Source organism: Hemitrygon akajei, chromosome 11 (genome assembly GCF_048418815.1).
Source record: "Hemitrygon akajei chromosome 11, sHemAka1.3, whole genome shotgun sequence".
NCBI lineage: Eukaryota > Metazoa > Chordata > Chondrichthyes > Myliobatiformes > Dasyatidae > Hemitrygon > Hemitrygon akajei.
In genome coordinates this window covers 142496443-142517607 of record NC_133134.1, presented here as the reverse complement: position 1 = coordinate 142517607, position 21165 = coordinate 142496443, and the positions used below count along the sequence as shown (strand labels likewise).

Here is a 21165-nt window from a genome sequence, read left to right as displayed (position 1 = left end):
ATTCAATCAAATGTAAATCCAGAAACAGACTAGAAGCGATCATTTGGATGATCTAATAGGACCAACGCATATCTTTCACCTGGATACAAACTTAATCTGTATATTGTTGATGGACAATGGATTTGTATTAAGGACAGATGAGAAAAAGTTTATGAAATGTGTAAGATTTCCTTTGTTGTACCATATTTCATAATACCCTTCAATTAGTACATAAAATCACAATCATTTGACTTTTCAATTTTCACTCTGAATATTTATAGCATGCATAATACAAATTGAAACATTTAAAGTGCTGCGCAGTTTTCAGGCCGTGAATTAAAAGAAAACAAATAAATAAATAAATAAATTTCTGATCAGAGCAATGGCTGGTCTGCGCAGCTATAAAAAGAAATTAGAGGCAACATGATATATGACTATGATGTATTGGAGTGTGCTTGCTGAACCACCATTCAAGCATCTTAAAATGGGCAATGTACTAATGAACTTTGAAACCAGGTAGTTTCCAGAGAATTGGAAGATATCAGAAAATTGTGTATAAAGTCAGACAAGATTTACTGAAGTAAATAACTGATTCCAGGGCAAAACCTGGACACAGATGACGACAACCGTTTTGAAATATAGAATCAGAGAAATACTTTATGTGAGAGCACCATCAACAATATCGGTGGGATATATGAAGATTTATGAATACAGTAAATGCCATTTGCCAGTTTGTATATCAAAATTGTAAAAATATTAGAAATTAGAAACTTTTGAAACGCGGAACACATGACGTCCAATGGACAGCAGTCCAAAGCAGTCACATCGCGCAGACGCCCCGTCTTTTATTAGCATATATTTCCCTATAATTTGCATGCGACTGACGCATTTCCTGCTGCCGTCACTGCTTAGTGTTTACATGGTGAAGTGAGCTGAGTGCTGAACAGCAGTTTGACAAAAGAGCCCAGACAGCGCGACGTGGTAAGCTGCGAGCCTATGCCCGCCGTCGTCTCGACACCTGCGATGCGACATGGAGAGAAATGGAAAGAAATAAATGTTGAAGCCCGGCCGGTGCCGTTGCGGCGGTCCCGTTGTGTGGTGTTGCAGCCTCAATGTTTGCAGCTCGAGACAGGCGAGGTACAGCGCCACCAACAGGCCAGGCGGGGCAGTAGCGGGTTCAGTTTTAACCACAAAATGTTAAATACAGTGCTACCGGAATCACCTAAAACCTGCGCTTATTCATTGTCCCGATACAGCAAGGTAACTGAAGGCAGATCAGGAAGCACTGATAAACTATTTATGTAGTTTTCGGCATTCTAGCTAGACCAAGATATTGCAAGATATGATACTGGTTACTTTACGAGCTCCAGATTCTTAAATGTATAACTTGCCTCGACGATACGTTTGGTATTATCATACTCAAGAGCATGTGGGAATTTAGGAGTAAGAGAACACGAGTAGTTTAGAGTTAACACGCTTTTCACACACGTTAACGCACAATGATAATTAGTTTTTTTTCCTGCAAGTCAGGGAAAGCATATCTCTGAAGATTTGAATGAAAATTATGTTGACATTTGAGGGGAAAGGATGGTTCATAAAGTGTTTGAGACTGGCTGGACAGACTACAGAATATTTCCAATCCCTGTGCTTTTTCATTATGACAAAATAAGACAAATTGGATCCTCTCAAGTAGGTTATTAATGAAAAGTGAGTGATTTCTAATGTCTTTTTTTGCCTGTCACTCTGGAAATTAAGTACTATATTTTAAAATTAACATTTTATTTAAGGGGAGATCTATTGCTTTTAAATTCTGCTTGCTGTTTTGGTGGATTTCAAATTATAACTGGGCATCCAATATTGAAAATGTAATTGCAGTTGGTGGTGCGGTTTAAAAATGAGATTTGCTTTGGCATTCGTTCATGCAGTCTTGTATGTGCTCCAGTTGGAATCACACAAGTAGCTTTTATAGGTAGACTGAATGTTTTTTTTAAAGTTTGTCTTTGGTTCCAACAGCATTGCAAAATGATTATCATTTAGACCTTAAGACATAGAAGCAGTATTAAGCCATTCTACCCAACTAGTCTGCACCATCCTTTGATTATGGCTGATTTATTACCCCTTTCAACCACATTCTAAACCCCATAGGCTTTGATGCTGTTACTAATCAAAAGCTTATCAACTTCCAAATATATCAATGACTTGGCCCTCCACAGACATTTTTGCCAATGTGTTCCACAGATTCACCACCCCTCTGGCTAAAGATTCCTTCTTGTCTCTGTTCTAAAGGAAAGTCCTGATATTCTGAGGTTGTGCTCTCTGGTCCTAGATTCTCCCATTATAGGAAACATCCTCTCCACTTCCACTCTTTCTGTAGCCTATCAAATATTGAGAGGCCTAATGAGATCACCCTCATTATTCTAAGCTCCAACAAGTACATAGCCCAGAGCCATCAAATGCTCCTTCATTCCTAGGATCATTCTTATAAACCCCCTTTAGACCTTCTCCAATGGCAGAACATTCTTTCTTAGGCAAGGGTCCAAAACTGCTCACAATATTCCAAATGCAGTCCGAGCAATCCTTGCTTTATATTCTAGTTCTCTCAGAATGAATGCTAACGTTGCATTTGCCTTTCTTACTACTGACTCAACCTGCAAGTTAACCTTTAGAAAACCCTCCACTAGGACTCTTAAGTCCCTCTGTATCTCCAATTTCTGAAATTCTCTCCGTTTGTTCCTTCTGCCACAATTGCCTGATGATAGACTGTATTCCATCTGCTACTTATAAAGTAAACAACCTCTGCTGACTCTTCGCTATCCTGCTTGTAACTTCCTCAAAGAATTATTAACAGATTTGTCAGGAAAGCTATCCCCTCAAGGAAACCATATTGATTTCAGCCTATTTTATCATGTGCCTCCAAGCATTCTGAAACCTAATTTTTAACAATGAACTCTTAACATCTTGCCAACTGCTGAAGTCAGACTAACTGGCTGACAATTTCCTGCTTTTTGCCTCCCTCACTGAAAGATGGAGATTGCAGAAGCTAGCAATTCTTGTAAGATTGCTACTGAACTCTCCATAATCTTTTCATCTACCTCTTTAAGAACCCTGGGATGTATTTTATCTGGTCCAGGTGACTTATCTACCTTCTACACTCAAATTTCTGGCATACTGCTGGTGTCTTCCACGGTGAAGACTGACACAAAATACTTATTGATTTCATCTGCCATTTCTTTGTTCCCCAACTACTACCTCTCCACTACCATTTTCTAGTAGTGTGATATCCACACTTGTCTCTTTTATGCTTTATATATCTGAAAAAAACTTTTGGTATCCTCTTTTATATTATTGGCTAGCTTACCTTCATATTTCATTTTGTTTTATTGCTTTTTATATTGTCTTTTGTTGATTTCTTTAAAACCTCCCCATCTTCAGGCTTCCCACTAATTTTTGATATTGTATGCCTTCACCACTCTTCAGTCATTTTTTTTTTAATTTTGTGGCTTCAGTTAAAATATTTGATACATGTTGTGATCATCTGCTTGCTTGGATTATTTTGTTTTCAAAGACTTTATAGATTTGCTGATCAAAAGTTCTCGTTTTTAATTGAGCCCTGCTAATCATTTTCAAATACCTCTATGAAATGCTAAAATAATTAACTGAAATAATATTATATAATTATGAGACACAGTGTGGCAGAGACTGGCTACTGGTTTGAAGGAAAGCTGCTTGGTATAGGCCACCAGAACCAAGTAACAAATGTTGAAGAGGTGTCAAATAGTAATGAACAGGAAAGAATTAGGCAGGGCGTGTATGTTGACTGGTTGAAGAGTGGTGTTTTCAGTGGGGGTTGGAAAGAGTTGTTTGGAAAAGAAAAGGAATGAATTGTGAACTTCAGAATTACTGTGCAGGAGCATTGGCTAACCTGGTATCATGATTAGCCAATTTGTAACAATGTGAATAGATGGTTACAATAGGAGAGTTGCAGTTTTTATTTCTCTGATGTAAATGCACAGAGGATTTCTATTTTTAGTTTTGCTGCCTCTCCTGTTTCCTGAAGGAACCAACTATTGGCATAATTCCAAAAGTGCAGTCTATCCTTCTAATAGCACAAAGTTTGACTGGTTACTTGTCTTTGTGAGATATCCAAACAACTTGACTCATTTAACCATGCGCAAAATTGAACAGTTTAGTGTCATTGAATATTAAGACAGACAGACAGACACAACTCAGCAAGTCATGCAGCTTATATGGAAGTGAATATATTGTCAACGTTTCTGACTGAGACCATTCATCGGGATTCAATAAATTAGGATTGAAGATCAGGATTTCCCAAGGTCAGCTGACTTGCTTTAGAGTATTAGATCTAAGACCCCTGATCCATAAATATACAAAGAAAAGTCCTATCCATCAAGTTGATGAGACTGCATAAGTATGTTTTAAGTTCTTTGCTTTTTGTAGCATTTGAAACAATACAAAGAAATTTTATAGACTCAGGAAATAATTAAGTAAATAATTAAGTACATTAAAATACTTTCTTGTCGTGTAGGTTTATAGAACTTCTGCTAAGTGAAATTGTTCAGAATAAGCTACTGTTGATAGTGATAATAGTTCAAGAATTTTATAATGTGATTGGAATGTAAAGTCATTGACAATGGTCCTGTTGATTTGTTACCCCATCTCTGGTAATTAATTAGATAAGGGAATGGTTTGCATACCAATACTACTAGCTCACTCTTCAGTAAACGTGTAAAGCTCAGAATGTTACTTTTTGATTGGTAGTAATCATTTTTGGATTTTTTTTGATTTTGCAGACCATCTTTGTGTGCTTAGCAGTTCATTTTCACCCAAGGAAAATTCATTGCAGTAGGAAATTGCCGGATTTTTAGTTGGCAATCACCTGTCAGTGCTCCTGTCATTGACACCTGTCAATGTTTGTGAAATCAAACTCCGTCTTACCTCTTTATGTGGTTTATTAAACCCTGCCATGTATGCATTTTGTACAAGTTGAAGATTTTATTAGCACAGCTACTTGAAAATAACTTGATGGAAAGAGTATTTTCCATAAAATGCTAAATATACTTTGTGAAATGAAGATTTGTATCACCAATTATAACATTATTTTGGTGGTATTTGAAGAATGTATTAGCATATACCAATTTAAAGTGTATTATTTAACTTCATTAATGTCAGTAGTCTTGCTCAATATTAATGTATTGTTGAATTGAGGTTTTTGGTCCTCTAGTATTTAACAATGTCTTTGAATTCAGTTTTAACAGCTGAAAAAGATGGGAGGTGCTGTGAGTGCTGGTGAAGACAATGATGATTTAATTGACAATCTGAAAGAAGCACACTATATCCGTACAGAGGTAGTAGAACAAGCTTTCCGAGCCATAGATCGTGCAGATTATTACTTGGAAATTTACAAGGATAATGCCTATAAAGATTTGGCTTGGAAAAATGGTAATATCCATTTGTCTGCACCATGCATCTACTCTGAAGTAATGGAAGCACTGGACCTACAGCCAGGATTGTCCTTTTTGAACCTTGGAAGTGGCACCGGATATTTGAGTACAATGGTTGGCTTAATTTTAGGTGAGCTAACATGTTACAGTTCAAGGCTTCAATTAATTACAGTCACACACTGAAAAACTATTTTAAGCACAAGACTATAGTTTTAAAAAACTGATGTTTCACAGTAACAAGCAATTAATTGCAGTCTTTAAGTATTTACACTAACACCTTTTCATTAACTTGAATCTTCTAAAATTCTGTTGAGTGTATTCTTAAGACGACCAAATCTTAATATGGTAGGTAAGACTTCATTTATCAACAAGCCTGGGTCTAAAAGCTGAACATTAAGTCCTGTTTACTTCTGAGGCCATTGGTCATTGATCTACATTGGTTCCTGGTCTGGCAGTGTTTTCACTTTAAAAATCTCAATCGTGTTCCTCAAATTCCTTGCTCCATTTCTCTCTAACTCCCAAATTTCTGCAACCCATCCAGTGTTGGTGCCTCTTGATTTCTACATTGTTATATTTTACCCTTTTCCTTTATTGTTCCACAGTTGTTAGCTAAGACATGATTTGTTCTTAATTTTTTTATTGACTTTCTTGTTCTCTTTTTCTTTAAATTTAGTTGGAAGTATGATTTTTTTTTAGTCAACTTACAAAATATGGTGTATAGCTATGTAAGATCTTGTTGGAAATTTATTTATGTAAAATACCTCAGCATGTTTTTCCAATGTTAAAGGTCCTGAATGAATTCAAGTTGTCCTTTGTTCTTTGAAGTTAAGGAGCTAAGAGAAATTGCTGTTAGTGGCTTGCCAAAATTTGCCCAGTACGTTTTATGTACCACATTTTGGGTGTTTTTCAACATTCTACTGCAAGAATTGGGTAGATAATGTAGAACTTCCATAAGACCAGTTTGCATTAAATATTGTAAATACTTGTGTTAAATATTATCGGTATTGCATTATAATCTGTCTGTGCTGTAGTTCTTGTTTGCATTTAAACCTATGGTTAGTATGTGATGGAACTTACAGTTCATATCAATAATTTAGTTGTGATGGGCAGCTAGAAGTCATCACAGTTAACATTTGGATAAATCAATTTAGACAGGCATTCAAGATTGTTTAATGTCATTTCCAGCACACAAGTGTAAGGGAGAACAAAATAATTGGTACTTGGTTCTGATGCAGCACCAAAAAAAACACACCAAGATAAGGAACACAATAATAAAAAACACTATAAATATAAATATGTAAGATAGCTTATATGCATTTGTTGTAAGTCCATAGTGACACTTGGCACAGAAGTGTCTGTACAAAAGGTGACTGACTGGACAAGATAAAGTGATGGTGGTTGGGGGTGTGAAGGGTTGGGTTAGTGGGTGGAGGTGTTAATCAGCCATACTGCTTGGGGATCGTAACTGCTTTTGAGTCTGATGGTCCTGTTGTGGATGTTCTGATAGATAGATAGATAGATAGATAGATAGATACTTTATTCATCCCCATGGGGAAATTCAACTTTTTTTCCAATGTCCCATACACTTGCTGTAGCAAAACTAATTACATACAATACTTAACTCAGTAAAAAAAAAATATGATATGCATCTAAATCACCGTCTCAAAAAGCATTAATAGCTTTTAAAAAGTTCTTAAGTCCTGGAGGTAGAATTGTAAAGCCTAATGGCATTGGGGAGTATTGACCTCTTCATCCTGTCTGAGGAGCATTGCATTGATAGTAACCTGTCACTGAAACTGCTTCTCTGTCTCTGGATGGTGCTATGTAGAGGATGTTCAGAGTTATCCATAATTGACCGTAGCCTACTCAGCGCCCTCCGCTCAGCTACCGATGTTAAACTCTCCAGTCCTTTGCCCACGACAGAGCCCGCCTTCCTTACCAGCTTATTAAGACGTGAGGCGTCCCTCTTCTTAATGCTTCCTCCCCCACACGCCACCACAAAGAAGAGGGCGCTCTCCACAACTGACCTATAGAACATCTTCAGCATCTCACTGCAGACATTGAATGACGCCAACCTTCTTAGGAAGTACATTCGACTCTGTGCCTTCCTGCACAAGGCATCTGTGTTGGCAGTCCAGTCAAGCTTCTCGTCTAACTGTACTCCCAGATACTTGTAGGTCTTAACCTGCTCCACACGTTCTCCATTAATGATCACTGGCTCCATATGAGGCCTAGACCTCCTAAAGTCCACCACCATCTCCTTGGTCTTGGTGATATTGAGACGCAGGTAGTTTGAGTTGCACCATATCACAAAGTCCTGTATCAGTTTCCTATACTCCTCCTCCTGTCCATTCCTGACACACCCCACTATGGCTGTGTCATCAGCGAACTTCTGCACATGGCAGGACTCTGAGTCATATTGGAAGTCTGATGTGTACAGGGTGAACAGAACCGGAGAGAGTACGGTTCCCTGCGGCGCCCCTGTGCTGCTGACCACCGTGTCAGACCTACAGTCTCCCAACCGCACATACTGAGGTCTATCTGTCAAGTAGTCCACTATCCAATCCACCATGTGAGAGTCTACTCCCATCTCCGTTAGTTTGTGCCTTAAGATCTTGGGCTCCTCCCTGATGGAAGTGGAACTAACAGTCCATGAGCAGGGTGGGTGGGATCCTTTGTAATGTTACTGACCCTTTTGTGGCACCTTTCTGTATATGTATCCTTGATGCTAGGTAGACTGGTGCTGGTGATGCTTTGGGCAGTGTTGACTACCTGTTGTTGACCCTCCCTGATTTCACTTGTGAAGCAACACTTTCATTTATATTACTTTTAGTAGTTAACGATTGCAGCTGTTGTAACTGTAGATAACTGTATTATGGTTAGTAAGCATATACCATTGCATTCTGTATTAAAATTGATATTTTAATTCTAAAAATCTTTAATATTCGCTATCATATTATTTTATAGTTCTTTGCTGACACAATAAAGTCCTGGAGTTTAAGCAGACTAATTTCCATTCCAGACTGCAGTCCTTCTATTAACTTAATCCTCTGCCTACAGGGCCCTTTGGAATAAATCATGGAATAGAGCTTCATGTTGATGTTGTCGAATATGCCAACCAAAAGCTTGAGAACTTCATCAAGAATAGCGATAGCTTTGATAAGTGAGTACTCTAGACCATGAGCTAAATATTTCTAATTGATTAGATATTAAGGGAGAATCAATATTAAAAGTAAAGCTGCTTGTTTTAATGCAAATTTCACAAATTGTATTGATTAATTCAGACCAATTTCAAATTGTATTGAATGTTTGAAAATACCTATTGTCCAAGGTAGTAATCCATGTTTATGTGCTGACTTTGCCATGGAAATAATTGCAAGTCCAATTTTTACATCCAGCCTTTATAAGGTTTGTAAAATAAGCCCAAATGTTCATTCTTATTGGTGGCCAATCCAGAATTTTGAATATTTGGTATCTGATTGTTTGACGTCATACTTGTTGGCCTGCACTGAGAGCCAGCGTCCAGAGTGTAAGGGGATGTATAGCAAAATCTACCGATTCAGACTATGGAATGGCTTTGGGACTGTAGTAGGAGTTGGGGTCAGAAACGGGAGAAGTCATGTCTAGCTGGGGTTAGAACTGCCTGAGTATTTTCTATTCCTTTCACTGGAATAGTTTTATACCACTGTTATTTTATGAATAATTCTATTCAGTGGTGCTGTGCTTCCAAAAAAATATTTTGAAATAATCTTTAAGGGAACAACCAAAACTGTAAGTGTAATTCAGGGTGTTTAGTTTTGCTCCTGCTTAAATACAATTCCAAACTGTGGCACAGGCAATTAAAAGCATTTCCTAATGTGGGCTCAAGCAATGTTGTTTTTTCCACTAAATAAACGCTGGTAAAATAGGCTAATAAATAATATATGCATAATTGTCGAGTTGTAATGCAATTGGAAACACAAAATCTTGTGCTCTCCTCCCATCTTCAAATATAAATTGGGTAAGAGCTGTTTATAGAACAAAGTTTCACATGTGGAGCTGATTCTGCATTGGAATTGTTTTCTAACTGTTTACTTAGATCCTTTAATAATACAGAAAATCACCAACAAATCAGTGCTTACTTTTATTTTTGAGCATTCTGATTTTATCTGGCTTCATTGCCATTTGCTATGTAATCCTTACTCCATCAGATCTTGCTTGCAGTAAATTATTTTAAACTGCTTTGTGCACCATTATTGTAAAGATTAGGATGACATGAGATTCTGCATTTGCTGACTGTCTTGAAAAACATGAAGTGCTGAACACTGAAGTGTCTTGACCCGAAATGTCAACTGCTCACTTCCTTTCATACATGCTACTTAGCCTGTTGAGTTTCTCCAGTATTTTGTGTGTTACAAAGGTTATAGCTGTGTGTTGTTAATTCATTAAGTAATGGAACTTTCACAATTTTCCTTTAATTTTTTGTGTGATGTCTTTTTGTGTTGCATCACATCTGCTCTGAGGACATTCTTATTTAATGAATAGATAGGCACAGGAGATAGGTATGTTGTCCCACAGAGGAAGTTCTCAAATGGCAGGGGTAGGCAACCGTGGCTGACAAGTGAAATTAAGGACTGCATAAAAGCCAAGGAAAGGACATATGTGGTTGCAAAAGTGAGTGGGGAGTTGGATGATTGGAAAACTTTTAAAATCCAAGTAAAGGCCATTAAAAAAGGTAAAAGAAAGGGGAAGATGAGGACAAATTAGCCAATAATATAAAGCAGGATACCAAAAGTTTTTTCAGTTGTATAAAGAGTGAGTTAATATTGGACCACTGAAGATTATGCTTGTGAGGTAGTAATGGGTAGAGGGAAGGGAGACAAATAATGGCAGATGAACAATGAATACTTTGCATCGGTCCTCATATTAAAATCACCAGCAGTGTGCCAGAGGTTCATGAGTGTCAGGGAGCAGGAGTGAGTGCCATTGCTAATACAAAGGGGAAAAAGTCCTAGGCAAACTGAAAGATCTTAGGGTGGATAAGTCAACTGGACCAGATGGACTACATCCCAGAGGTCTGAGAGAGATTGCTGAAGAGATGACGGATGCATTGGTCATGATTTTTCAAGAATCACTTGATTCTGGCATGGTCCCAGAGGACTGGAAGATTGCAAATGTCACTTCATTCTTTAAGAAGGGAGGAAGGCAGAAGAAAGGAAATTATAGGCCAGTTAACCTAACCTTAGTGGTTGGGAAAGTATTAGAGTATTATTAAGGGTGAGGTTTCGGGGTACTTGAGGACTAATGATAAAAAAAAGTCAAAGTCAGCATGGTTTCTGTAAAGGGAAATCTTTCCTGACAAATCTGTTAGACTTCTTCAAGGAAGTAACAAAGGAAAGGCAGTGGATGTCAATTAGTTGGATTTTCAGAAGGCATTTGATAAGGTGCCACACATGAGGCTGCTTAACAAGATACAATCTCATGGGGTTACAGGAAAGAAAGTAGCAAGGATAGAGGAATGACTAACAGCCAGGAGGCAGCAAGTGGGAGTAAAAGAGGCCTTTTCTGGTTGGCTGCCAGTGACTAGTGGTGTTTCTCAGGGGTCATTATTGGGACTGCTGCTTTTCAGCTTGTCAGTGATACGGATAATGGAATTGATGGCTTTGTGGCAAAGTTTGCAGATGATACAAAGATAGGTGGAGGGGTAGGTAGTACTGAGGAAGCAATTTGATTGCAGCAGGACTTAGCAAGTTGGAAGAATGGGCAAAAAAGTGGCAATCGGAATGCAGTGTTGGGAAATGTATGATAATGCATTTTGGTAAAAGGAACAATAATGCAAACTATTATTTAAATAGGGAGAAGGTTCAAACATCAGAGGTGCAAAGGGACTTAGGGAATTCTCAGGTATGACTCCCAGAAGGTTAATTTACAGGTTGAGTGTGTTAGAGAAAGCAAATGCAATTATGGCATTTATTTTAAGGGGACTAGAATATAAAAGCAAGGAGATAATGCTGAACTTTTATAAGACACTAGTCAGGCTGTTATTTAGAGACTTGTCAACAGTTTTGGGCCCCATATCTCAAAGGATGTGTTGTCATTGGAAAAGGTCCAGAGGATGTTCATGAGATTCCAGGAATGAAAGGGTTAACATGTGAGGAGTGTTTGGCAGTTTTGGGCCTGTACTCACTGGAATTTGGAAGAGTGAAACCTCATGGAAACCTAGCAAATGTTGAAAGGACTAGATTGGGTGGATGTGGAGAGGATGTTTCCTATGGTGGGCACGTCCAGAACTAGAGGCCCAAATTGAGGGGCAACCTTTTAGAACAGAGATAAGGAGGAATTTTTTTAGCCAGAGTGTAGTGAATCTGTGGAATGCTCTGCCATAGACTGTGGTGGAGGCCAAGTCTGTGGATATACTTAAAGCAGAAGTTGATCATTTCCTGATTAATCAGGGCATCAAAGGATATGGCGAGAAGGCAGGTGTATGGGGTGTAGTGGGATTCGGGATCAGCCATGATGGAATGGTGGAGAAGACTCAGTGAACTATATGTTCTAATTCTATTCCTGAGTCTTATGGAATATGCAGCTCTAGTTTTGCAATTTTCTGCATAGTGAGATTGCACTGGACCATTTTAAAATCTTTTCCTCTGCCTACAGTGCATTAGCAATTGACTCAAACATCTCATAGCTGCTCAGTTTTTACAGCTTTTGGCAAAATCAGTTTCTTTACGTAGAATATTATTTTTGGTTTTCTTTGCCCTCTAAAATATGACAGTCCTATTTAGCTCCTTCACTGGTGAGCTTATTTTTCCATTAAAGATAATTTGGATATGTACACAACAGAATAATCCTTACAATTGTTTGCACTTGTGTTCACTTCCTATATGTATGTGTGAGCCATTTTTTCTGTACTGGCTTACTTTATTATCTTCTGATCATAGTTCATCTCCACTCCCTTTCAGATAATTTGTGCATGAAAGCCAAAGATTCACATAGTATCAAACAAACTATAGCTTGTTAATCCAAGAAACATTGATTATTATCAAGATAAACTGAACTAAAAGAATTTTCTCATTTGTAATGTGATTTTATAAATTTAGGTTTGAATTCTGTGAGCCATCTTTTGTGGTGGGTAACTGTCTAGAGATTGCATCAGATAGTCGACAGTATGACAGAGTCTATTGTGGGGCAGGCGTTCAAAAAGATCATGAAGAGTATATGAAAAATCTCATAAAAGTTGGCGGAATTCTTGTCATGCCGTTGGAAGAGAAAGTAAGTATAAATTTGGAGTAATTCAAGCTAACAATGTTATGCATTCAGGATTTGTATAAATTTTAATTAGCTATTTGTAACTTTACCCACATGATCACAGTTATCTTGTTTTTTCAACTCGTTATCTTTTGCCTTGGTTCAACAAAGTAAATTGTTATGTATCCCATCCCCCTTTCTTCCCAAGTAATAGTTGCATCTACACATTCCCAGTTATTTAGTGTTTGTTGTTCTATTTTCTGATAAATCTATTTATTCCCTCAGTTATTTATCATGTAATACAGATGGAAATGATAAGCATAACAACATTCTTTCTTGACTATATCAAGCTCACTCAAGTCTACAATGGAGCAGCTGGTAGAGATACTATCTTGTAGGTGTAGCAATCTGGCTTTCATCGTGACTTCAGGTGTTTTCGTAGAGTTTATACATGGTCTTGTGATCATGTAGGGTTCCTCCAGGTGCTCTAGTTTTCTCCCATGCTATGAGTTGGTACAGTAATTAGGCACTGTAAATTGCTCCTGATGTTTAGGTGAGTGCTAGAATCTGAGGGGGGTCTTGAAGTGTGGTGAATTAAAATTGAATTATTGTTGAATTAGTCTATATGAGCAGTTTGAAGTTCAGTATGTACTCGATGGCCTAAAAGATTTGTTCTCTCTTGTATGCCTCTTTATACCTCAACCAACCTCTCATTGCTCATGATGATTCTGGACCACAGAGTTATAAATGTATAGGTTTTTTTTCTTATGAATCATTACATGAAAAATTTGTCTATGTGCCTCTCTATCCTTTGACAATGATTGCAGGCTATTTATGGGCATCTGTTTCCTTACCATATTTATCACTCATGAAGCTAAATTTAGAGTGCTTCAGACCTTCAGTTCCTATCTATGCTGACCATCGTTACTAATCCCATTTTCTAGCACTTGGTCTGTAGCCTTGGTGATTCAAGTACAGATACTGGAATTCTGAGAGCGCCTGCTCCCACCACCTACTTGGGCAGTACATTCCAGTTTCTGACCATTCTCTGCATGGAAACAATTCTTCCTCTTATCCCTTTAAACTCCCTACACTAAGTCTACAGACCCTTTTTTTTTCTGGTGAGAAGTTTCCTAGCTATGCCTTTTGAATTCTGTCTCTCTCTATCAGGCAACAGCAACTTAACCCCCCCCCCCCCCCCCCCCCCCCCAGGCTCGGCTCCAAATGCACAACTAAAACACTCTATTCCAAGCAATTCATAGTACCGTAGATTCCGTACTACAGAGCGCACCTGATTAAAAGCCGCAGGCTCTAATTTTAGAAAGAAAATCAATTTTGTACTTGTACAAGCCGCACCGGATTTTAAGCCGCAGGGGTCCCACGTTGTAATATGAGATATTTACACAGAAAGATATTACACGTGAGGATTTTTTAACTTTTAATTAAATCTGTATGGTAACATAAACAAATACATATTGCAAATGCTTTTTTTCGAACCGTGCCTGTAACACGGCTACTTTTAAATATACATAGGTATCGGTAACGCACAAATTACGTTGCGTATACTTTTTTACTGAACAGTGCACGAACAACATTCCAATATCTCCTAACGACTGGTAAAAAAATATATACTGCAGCCTACCAGGAAAAGTTATTGATCGCCTTTAACTTAAAAGCTGCATCATCGCGCGGGTCTAATGCGCTCGCCCCCTCCTTTCCGTTTATCGCAAACCGGTATTTTCCCCACAAGACGCGGCGAAACCGGATGTGACGTCATAGCATCCCGGGATGTAGTACAGAAAACAAATATACTTAAAACACTTCTAACTTTAACTAGAAAATACTAACAAATGAATTACTAAGCGAAAATATTATAAACTAAATAACTGCCATAAAGGCAGCACAATGCTTTTCTTCGAGTGTTTTCCATGTTGATGAGGGTGAGTACAAATGACTGATTTACAATAATTTAATTGTGAAAGTGCGCTTGATTTATCGTACAATTTCATTGGACCTCTGTGAACTACTCATCAATTTTATTGGTCTACTGTTACGAGGCAAAATGTTTTTGGCGGCATGAAAAAAAACCATGCATTAGCCGCACCGTAGTAAAGGCCGCAGTGTTCAAAGCTGTTCAAAGTGTGGGAAAAAAGTAGCGGCTTATAATCCGGAATCTACGGTAAATCCCTTCTGCACATTTTCCAGTGCAATCACATTCTTCCTGTAATATGGTGGTCAACATTGTACATAGTTTGCAGTCTGTTGCGTAACCAAATTTTTATAAAGTTCTACCTAGAGTTTGTATTGTATGCCTGACTATAAAGAAGTAGCCTTTATGCCATCTTCAGTGATCCTTGCACTTGTACATCCAGATCCTTGTTATGCTCAGTCTAGGGTCCTACCTGTCACTGGTATGTCCTACCCTTATTGGTACCCTCAAAGTACATTGTTTTGCGCTTGTAATGATAAATTCCGCTTGCCATTACTCAAATGATCAAAATTATCTTTAAACATCCTCCTTATTGCTTCAGTACTTGCAGCTTGCTCTGGTTTGTTTTTTGTTTCCGCTCACCATGTCTTGAGTTCAACTTTCCCACCTCCATTTCTATTTTCACAAAAGAACTGACCACTCCAATCTCTGCTTTGTCCTTTTAGAGATGTCCGAGTTCCCATTATGTACTATGAATGGTCATATGTAAATAAAGGTATCATAAAGCTTGAGTTTAGATTAGCTAACTACATAGAAATCCAAGAATAGAAAGTTTTATTGCAGAACACCCTCAACATTAAAGAAGTTGTTTATGGTGAATGAAATACATTACATGAACAAAGTTCCCACATCTATGATTTTGTTCATTTTAATTGCTTGGGACTTGCTCTTTGAAAATTTTCCCTCTTAATGTTAATTTAAAACTGAAGATAAACATATTTCTGGATTCTTTGTTGCAGCTAACTAAAATAATGCGTACAGGAATGAATACTTGGGAAACAGAAAAAATTCTGGCTGTCTCCTTTGCTCCTTTAATCCAACCATGTAGTTCAGATGGTGGAAAAGTACGAACAGTTCAATTGCGTAAGTTTTATTAGACTGATAAGTCTAGTGATAGTCTTTTGTATTTAGTGAAAATGTTAATTTTCCAGTAACTGAACTGGTGCAACATATAATTATATCCTATTTATTTTTCATAAACACCATACATTGATTGCCAGTGAGCAAAGGGAATGCAAGAGTCACAACTTGGAATGTTGAAGTGGTCTACCTGTGGTTTAAGAATGGCAATTGACTTATTATTTTTAATTCTGTGATTGAGATTAATGTTTTTGTGTTGTAATGTTAAGATCCCTTATATATAAGAAATCTTTTTCCTAGATTTTTATTTCAACAGGACAACAATCTATAGTTTTGTATGCTTTATAATGAATTTGTATTATACTTTTTTAAATAAAGGCTTTTAAAGTCACATTTTTAGGGTTTACTGCAATCTTTGGTAGTTGAAGAGTATTTGTATTTAAATTCATGATTGCTTATGAAACCTGTTTTCTGTATTGCACTGAACCTCAATGGCTTTAAGTTCAAAGTATTTTCTACCATTTGGAAGACTTCTGATCACATAAATGACATGATACATATATTATTAGACTGAGATCATCTGGCTTGCAGTTTAACTTGACAAAATGCCAGTTTGCCTGGGGCCTGTGTAGCTGGGAGCTACTTGAGTTTTAGTAGCATTTGTGGTTATAGAGCAACAGGCTTTCCAATTTAATGTGAGTCCTGAGCAGTTATGTTTGACATTCACAGATTTCACAAAGTCTAATTGTGCTTTGTTTAAAAGTTAGCAAATGTGCATGTTAATTAATTATACTAGAACAGTATTGTTACATGAATTACTTTCAAATGGAGCAACTGAATATTCTTGTAATGAGTAGTTGTGCATTCACGTAGGTTGATTGTGACTATGCTTGTGGTTAAAAGTTTAGTTAGTATCTTAGTAACATGGAAAGAGGATGATTACAACTAATGAAATATGAAAAAACATACAGATGCTGGAAATCTAAAATAAAAACAGAAAATGCTCGAAATATTGAGCAGATCACATCCCATCAATGGGAAGAAGAACAGTGTTAATATTTTGGATCAAAGACCTTTCATCATATGTGGTAATGATGATTACGTACTTCTAGTTGTCAAAGCCAATATTATAATGTGCTAAAATTTTAAACTCTCCACTCTTATTTCTAATTTTTGTATACAATTTATGATATTTATAATATTTCTCTCTACACCTCCCAATAACATGCCCTTGAACCCTTGCTAGTAGATACAACAAATGACTTTCAATCCATGCAAACACCAGGCTGTGATCATCTACATTTGTTCATTCTTTGACATTGCAATTGCTGATTTCCCACTGGCAGCATTTTAAGGGTTACTGTTGACCAGTCACAATCAGACTTCACAACGTTCAAAGTCGACACTTAACAATACAAATTCCCTCATATGGTATCTTATGGACCACCTTGAAAATTCACTGAATCTACTGTATTGCATTGAGTACTTAGAAAATGCAACAAAATATTGTCCTCATCTTTGTGAGATATTAAAGAGTCATATAGCATGGAGATAGGCTATGTGGCACAATTAATCCATTCTGACCATCAGCCACACATTATTAGTAGTTAGTATAAATACTTTTGTTTGTTCACTCTTGTGTTCTTGGCAAGAGTAGCCAGAATTGATCTGTAAAGATATTGAGCAAAACCTAACGTGTGTTTACAGTGGATGTGGATGAGAATGCTGTCATGACTCATTTCCTGTTTTGAGCTGTACTAACAAAGAATTGCATAGTTCTTCAAGAAACACATTCTAAGCCTAAATATGCATATATTGGGAGTATTTTAATACTTTCACCTTACTTATGCAAATATAATATAGATGTTGTTGTAATGTTGTACAGTACAAACGTATTAATTTTATAACATGTATTTTACAAACAGTAACCTTGGAGATTAGGATTAGACTGCATAGTTTTTCATCTGCTCTGAACACAAAGGATCAGATGGCTTGCAGCCTTAAATTTCTGAGATACCAATAATTTATTTTTAAAAGACATAGTCACAAAGTAAAATCAATCTCTCCAAATAGTCACTTCATATATGATTTTAAACTCATAAGTAAAATGAAGCTTAACAGATGTATTTGGTTTTAAAACATTTATTTACCTGAAGACTTGATGACATTTGTACTGCAATTCTTTGTTTAGAATAGAATTCTACATTTAAGCACTACAGGTTCAATCAGTTTCTTTTTGGGGGGGGAGGAGTAATATGTTTGCACTGTGTGTTGCTGATTATTAGCTGGAAAGAAAGTGAAAAGGTGCTAGTTATATTGTATGGAATTATAATGTTATATCTATTTTCCTCTGGCAGCTTAGTTTTGTTGCATTGAGTCATAATAGCAACTTGCATTTATTTCTCATTGTTTTCATGCAGAAAACATTCTAAGGCGTTGATCATTGATAGAATTGAGAGAGTGAGAAAAGGGCACCAAGCCAAATGAGTGGGTAAACTGTTGGTCAGTGTTGGAGGGGATTAGGAAGCATCTTAAAGGAATTTGATAGAACTCAATCAGGAATTTTCAGAGTAGCCGATTAACACAGCACTGAATGGTGGGAGGACATCTAGAGGGGAGGGAGAGAGAATAGAAGACAAATGGTGGATATGGGAGGGGTTAGAGATGATATGAAAATGATTCAAACATGTGGATAATTTTAAAAGCATTGTAACATGAACATCAGTGACAGTTAAATGGAGAAACTGAGTTTAAACATAGAAAACTGCAAATGCTGGAAGTATTCAGCAGTCTGCAGTATTTGCAGAGTGAAATAGTTATTGTTTCAGGTTGATGAACCTTTGTCAGATTTGTTAAAGTGGCAAATGTTTTGAAAGCAGTGTTGCATAATGTAGGACATTGTGAACCAGTGACGGGAATAGAGATTTTTTTCTCCCATTGATGGCAGAATAGAGAATTGGGATAGAGTGAAGGTGATAGCAACAGATCCAAAAATGACATGAGGATTTTTTTTTTACATAGCAAACAGCTAAGACTTGGAGTGTACTGTGGGTATTAGTGGCAGTAGATCCAGCATTCAAAATAAGCCGTATTAGTATCTGAAAGGAAAGAATTTGCAGGGCAATGGGGAGAGAACCTGAAATGATGATCTTCCATGCTGTGATCATTCTGGGAATGTATCCCAAAAAGGTTTACTTGCCAATCTCTGGAAGCAGATTTTTTTTTTGAGGCAGTTGCATTGAGAAACCTGAATAACATACATTTTTTTAAAGTGGTGTTTCTTTTGGCTCCTCTGCTTTTTGGAGATCCTTTAGCTATGCAGTACTTAAAAGATTTTTCAGTCAAATGTTGTAGATATATTATTTCTGAAGAGGCCGGATAATGTGCTGATGGTCACGTTTGGTTTAATTATCTTGCCAGTTCTATTAGTTCCTTTAACATTTTTTTAAAATAGTGATCTAAACATCTATTTTAAAATACTAATGCATTTTATTTCAACTACTATAGACAACTACTTGTTCTTTATTTACACTGGTCAATGAAATGGGAAATGCTTTATTTACTTTTAATAAAATCAGTCCTAATTTGGAATATATTAGATTTGTTACTTAGTTTGGATATGTTTTTAAGTTCTTCTGCACATCAAGCAGAAAACCATATTTTTGGTAACAAGAAAACATTTTGGTTCTGCTTTTATGCAGACTTCATAGCGTTAAGTAAAAGTACAATTCTAAGTGAAGCAAACACCTTCTCACTCTATGATCTATTGTTCTCCAAAAGTTATTTGTTTTAATAGCTAATTGAATTTTAATGTATACCAGTAGGTGTTTGTATAAAAAAATGTGAATTGTTAAAAACATTTGTGATTCCACAGCTTCAGTTAGTGTTGGAAGCCTCCAAGAATTAACTCGGATCTGCATTCGTCGGACTCTAAAAAACACAATAAATCAGGACAAGGCAAATAACGGAGTTCCTCCAAAGGTTCCATTCAGATTTAAACGAAGGCGGATCCGCAAGAGACGAATGGATGCAATTGTGTTGGTTGAAAAGCAGGTCTTTGCAAGTCGAATATCAAATCCTTTTGACAACAACAATAACAATGAGAACTTGGAGGATGCTAAGCGAGATGATGATGAAAAAGAGTACTGCGACTTTAAACCAGACCCTCCATTATATCTGCTTCGAGAAAAGATCTTGAGCCTGCCTTTACCAGAGCCATTAAAATTATATCTGTTGTACTACAGAGATAAATAAATCTTGACAATAACTGCTGATATTAACTGTAATATTGCACTTGAGTTAAAATTCAAAAAAATATAAGGGGACATATACTGCAATGAAATAAGTGAGCACCTTTCCAAACTTGTTTTGATTAGCAATTTCCTATTAATAGTTTCATACTAAATTTTGGGTTTTTTTCATTTGAGACAAAGTTATAGAAGTACTCATGTAGAGTATTTGCAAAACTACAGTATGCTTTGCTCTGCTGTACATTTATTGCATTGTTTGTGATGTGCACTTCCAAAACAGTATACAAGGTTGAAAAGAGAAATTTTGAAATTATTATCCCTTTGAAACTTCCTGGTGACTAGTAACTTGTTTATTTAAACAAAATATTGTAATTTGTATTTACCTAGTTGAATACTATTTAGCTCAGAGTAAACATGGTGATTTTGAGCACAGTTCTGTACTTTATATGCCAAAATTGTTTTTTAATGGAACTGGTAAGATGTAACTTTAGAATTTTTTTCACTATTAGCATAATTTAAAAATGTTACTGCTGTAACAATTACATATTTTTGCAATTTGCTTGGTAGATGAACTGATGTTATTAAATGTTTGTTCAGTAATTTCTCTGCAATAAATAAATCAAAAAATGGATTCAGTTAAGCTTTTTCTATATTTCTCATAGTCCTGATTTAAATATAGATGTTGTTTGCAAGCTGTGACTAACAGACGTTTGTAGCCTGCTAACAACATGCTCTGGAACTTGCTTTAATTCATGTCTGCTGATTGTCCTGTTTTAGTTGCATTCCTCTGCATGTTTGGAAAAAAAATTATTGCTGCTATTGCTTTAATGGCAAATGGACCCATATTAGCTTGCCTCTGTGGTATTTACATGAATTTTATTCAAGCACTGAAGCAGTCATATACAAAAGGTTTGCTTGGTGTCTTCCTTTGCTTACTTTGTGTTTCCTGCAATAGGCAGAAACTAGATACATGACCCATCAATAGCTGAGCTGACTTGCAATATACTGACACACATAAAAGTAGACTTAATATGGTAATGATAGGAATATACAGATGTGGATGAAAACTTTATTGCACATGTTATAGCAGCAATAAATCCAAGGGATAACTATAAGCACAACAGAGATTATGTGAAGTTTTAATGTGCCAAATTGTTTTTATTTGCAAGAATAATCT

The 21165-nt window shown here is 36.7% G+C and overlaps 1 protein-coding gene across 4 annotated transcripts; it reads left to right on the top strand.

The window, feature by feature from the left end:
- Nucleotides 1–853: 853 nt before the first annotated feature.
- LOC140736088 (protein-L-isoaspartate O-methyltransferase domain-containing protein 2-like) lies at nucleotides 854–20619 on the top strand. Of its 4 annotated transcripts, none has more exons than XM_073061838.1 (6): nucleotides 854–960; nucleotides 5247–5571; nucleotides 8502–8604; nucleotides 12521–12692; nucleotides 15618–15741; nucleotides 19613–20619. In XM_073061838.1, the coding sequence occupies exons 2-6, from the start codon at nucleotides 5265–5267 to the stop codon at nucleotides 19990–19992; spliced, it is 1086 nt and encodes a 361-aa protein (XP_072917939.1). In that variant the 5' UTR covers nucleotides 854–960; nucleotides 5247–5264; the 3' UTR covers nucleotides 19993–20619. The 4 variants fall into 4 exon arrangements, with proteins under 4 accessions (XP_072917939.1, XP_072917940.1, XP_072917942.1 ...); XM_073061839.1 differs by having other exon boundaries at nucleotides 879–1116; XM_073061840.1 differs by lacking the exon at nucleotides 854–960 and adding an exon at nucleotides 1106–1239.
- Nucleotides 20620–21165: the final 546 nt, after the last annotated feature.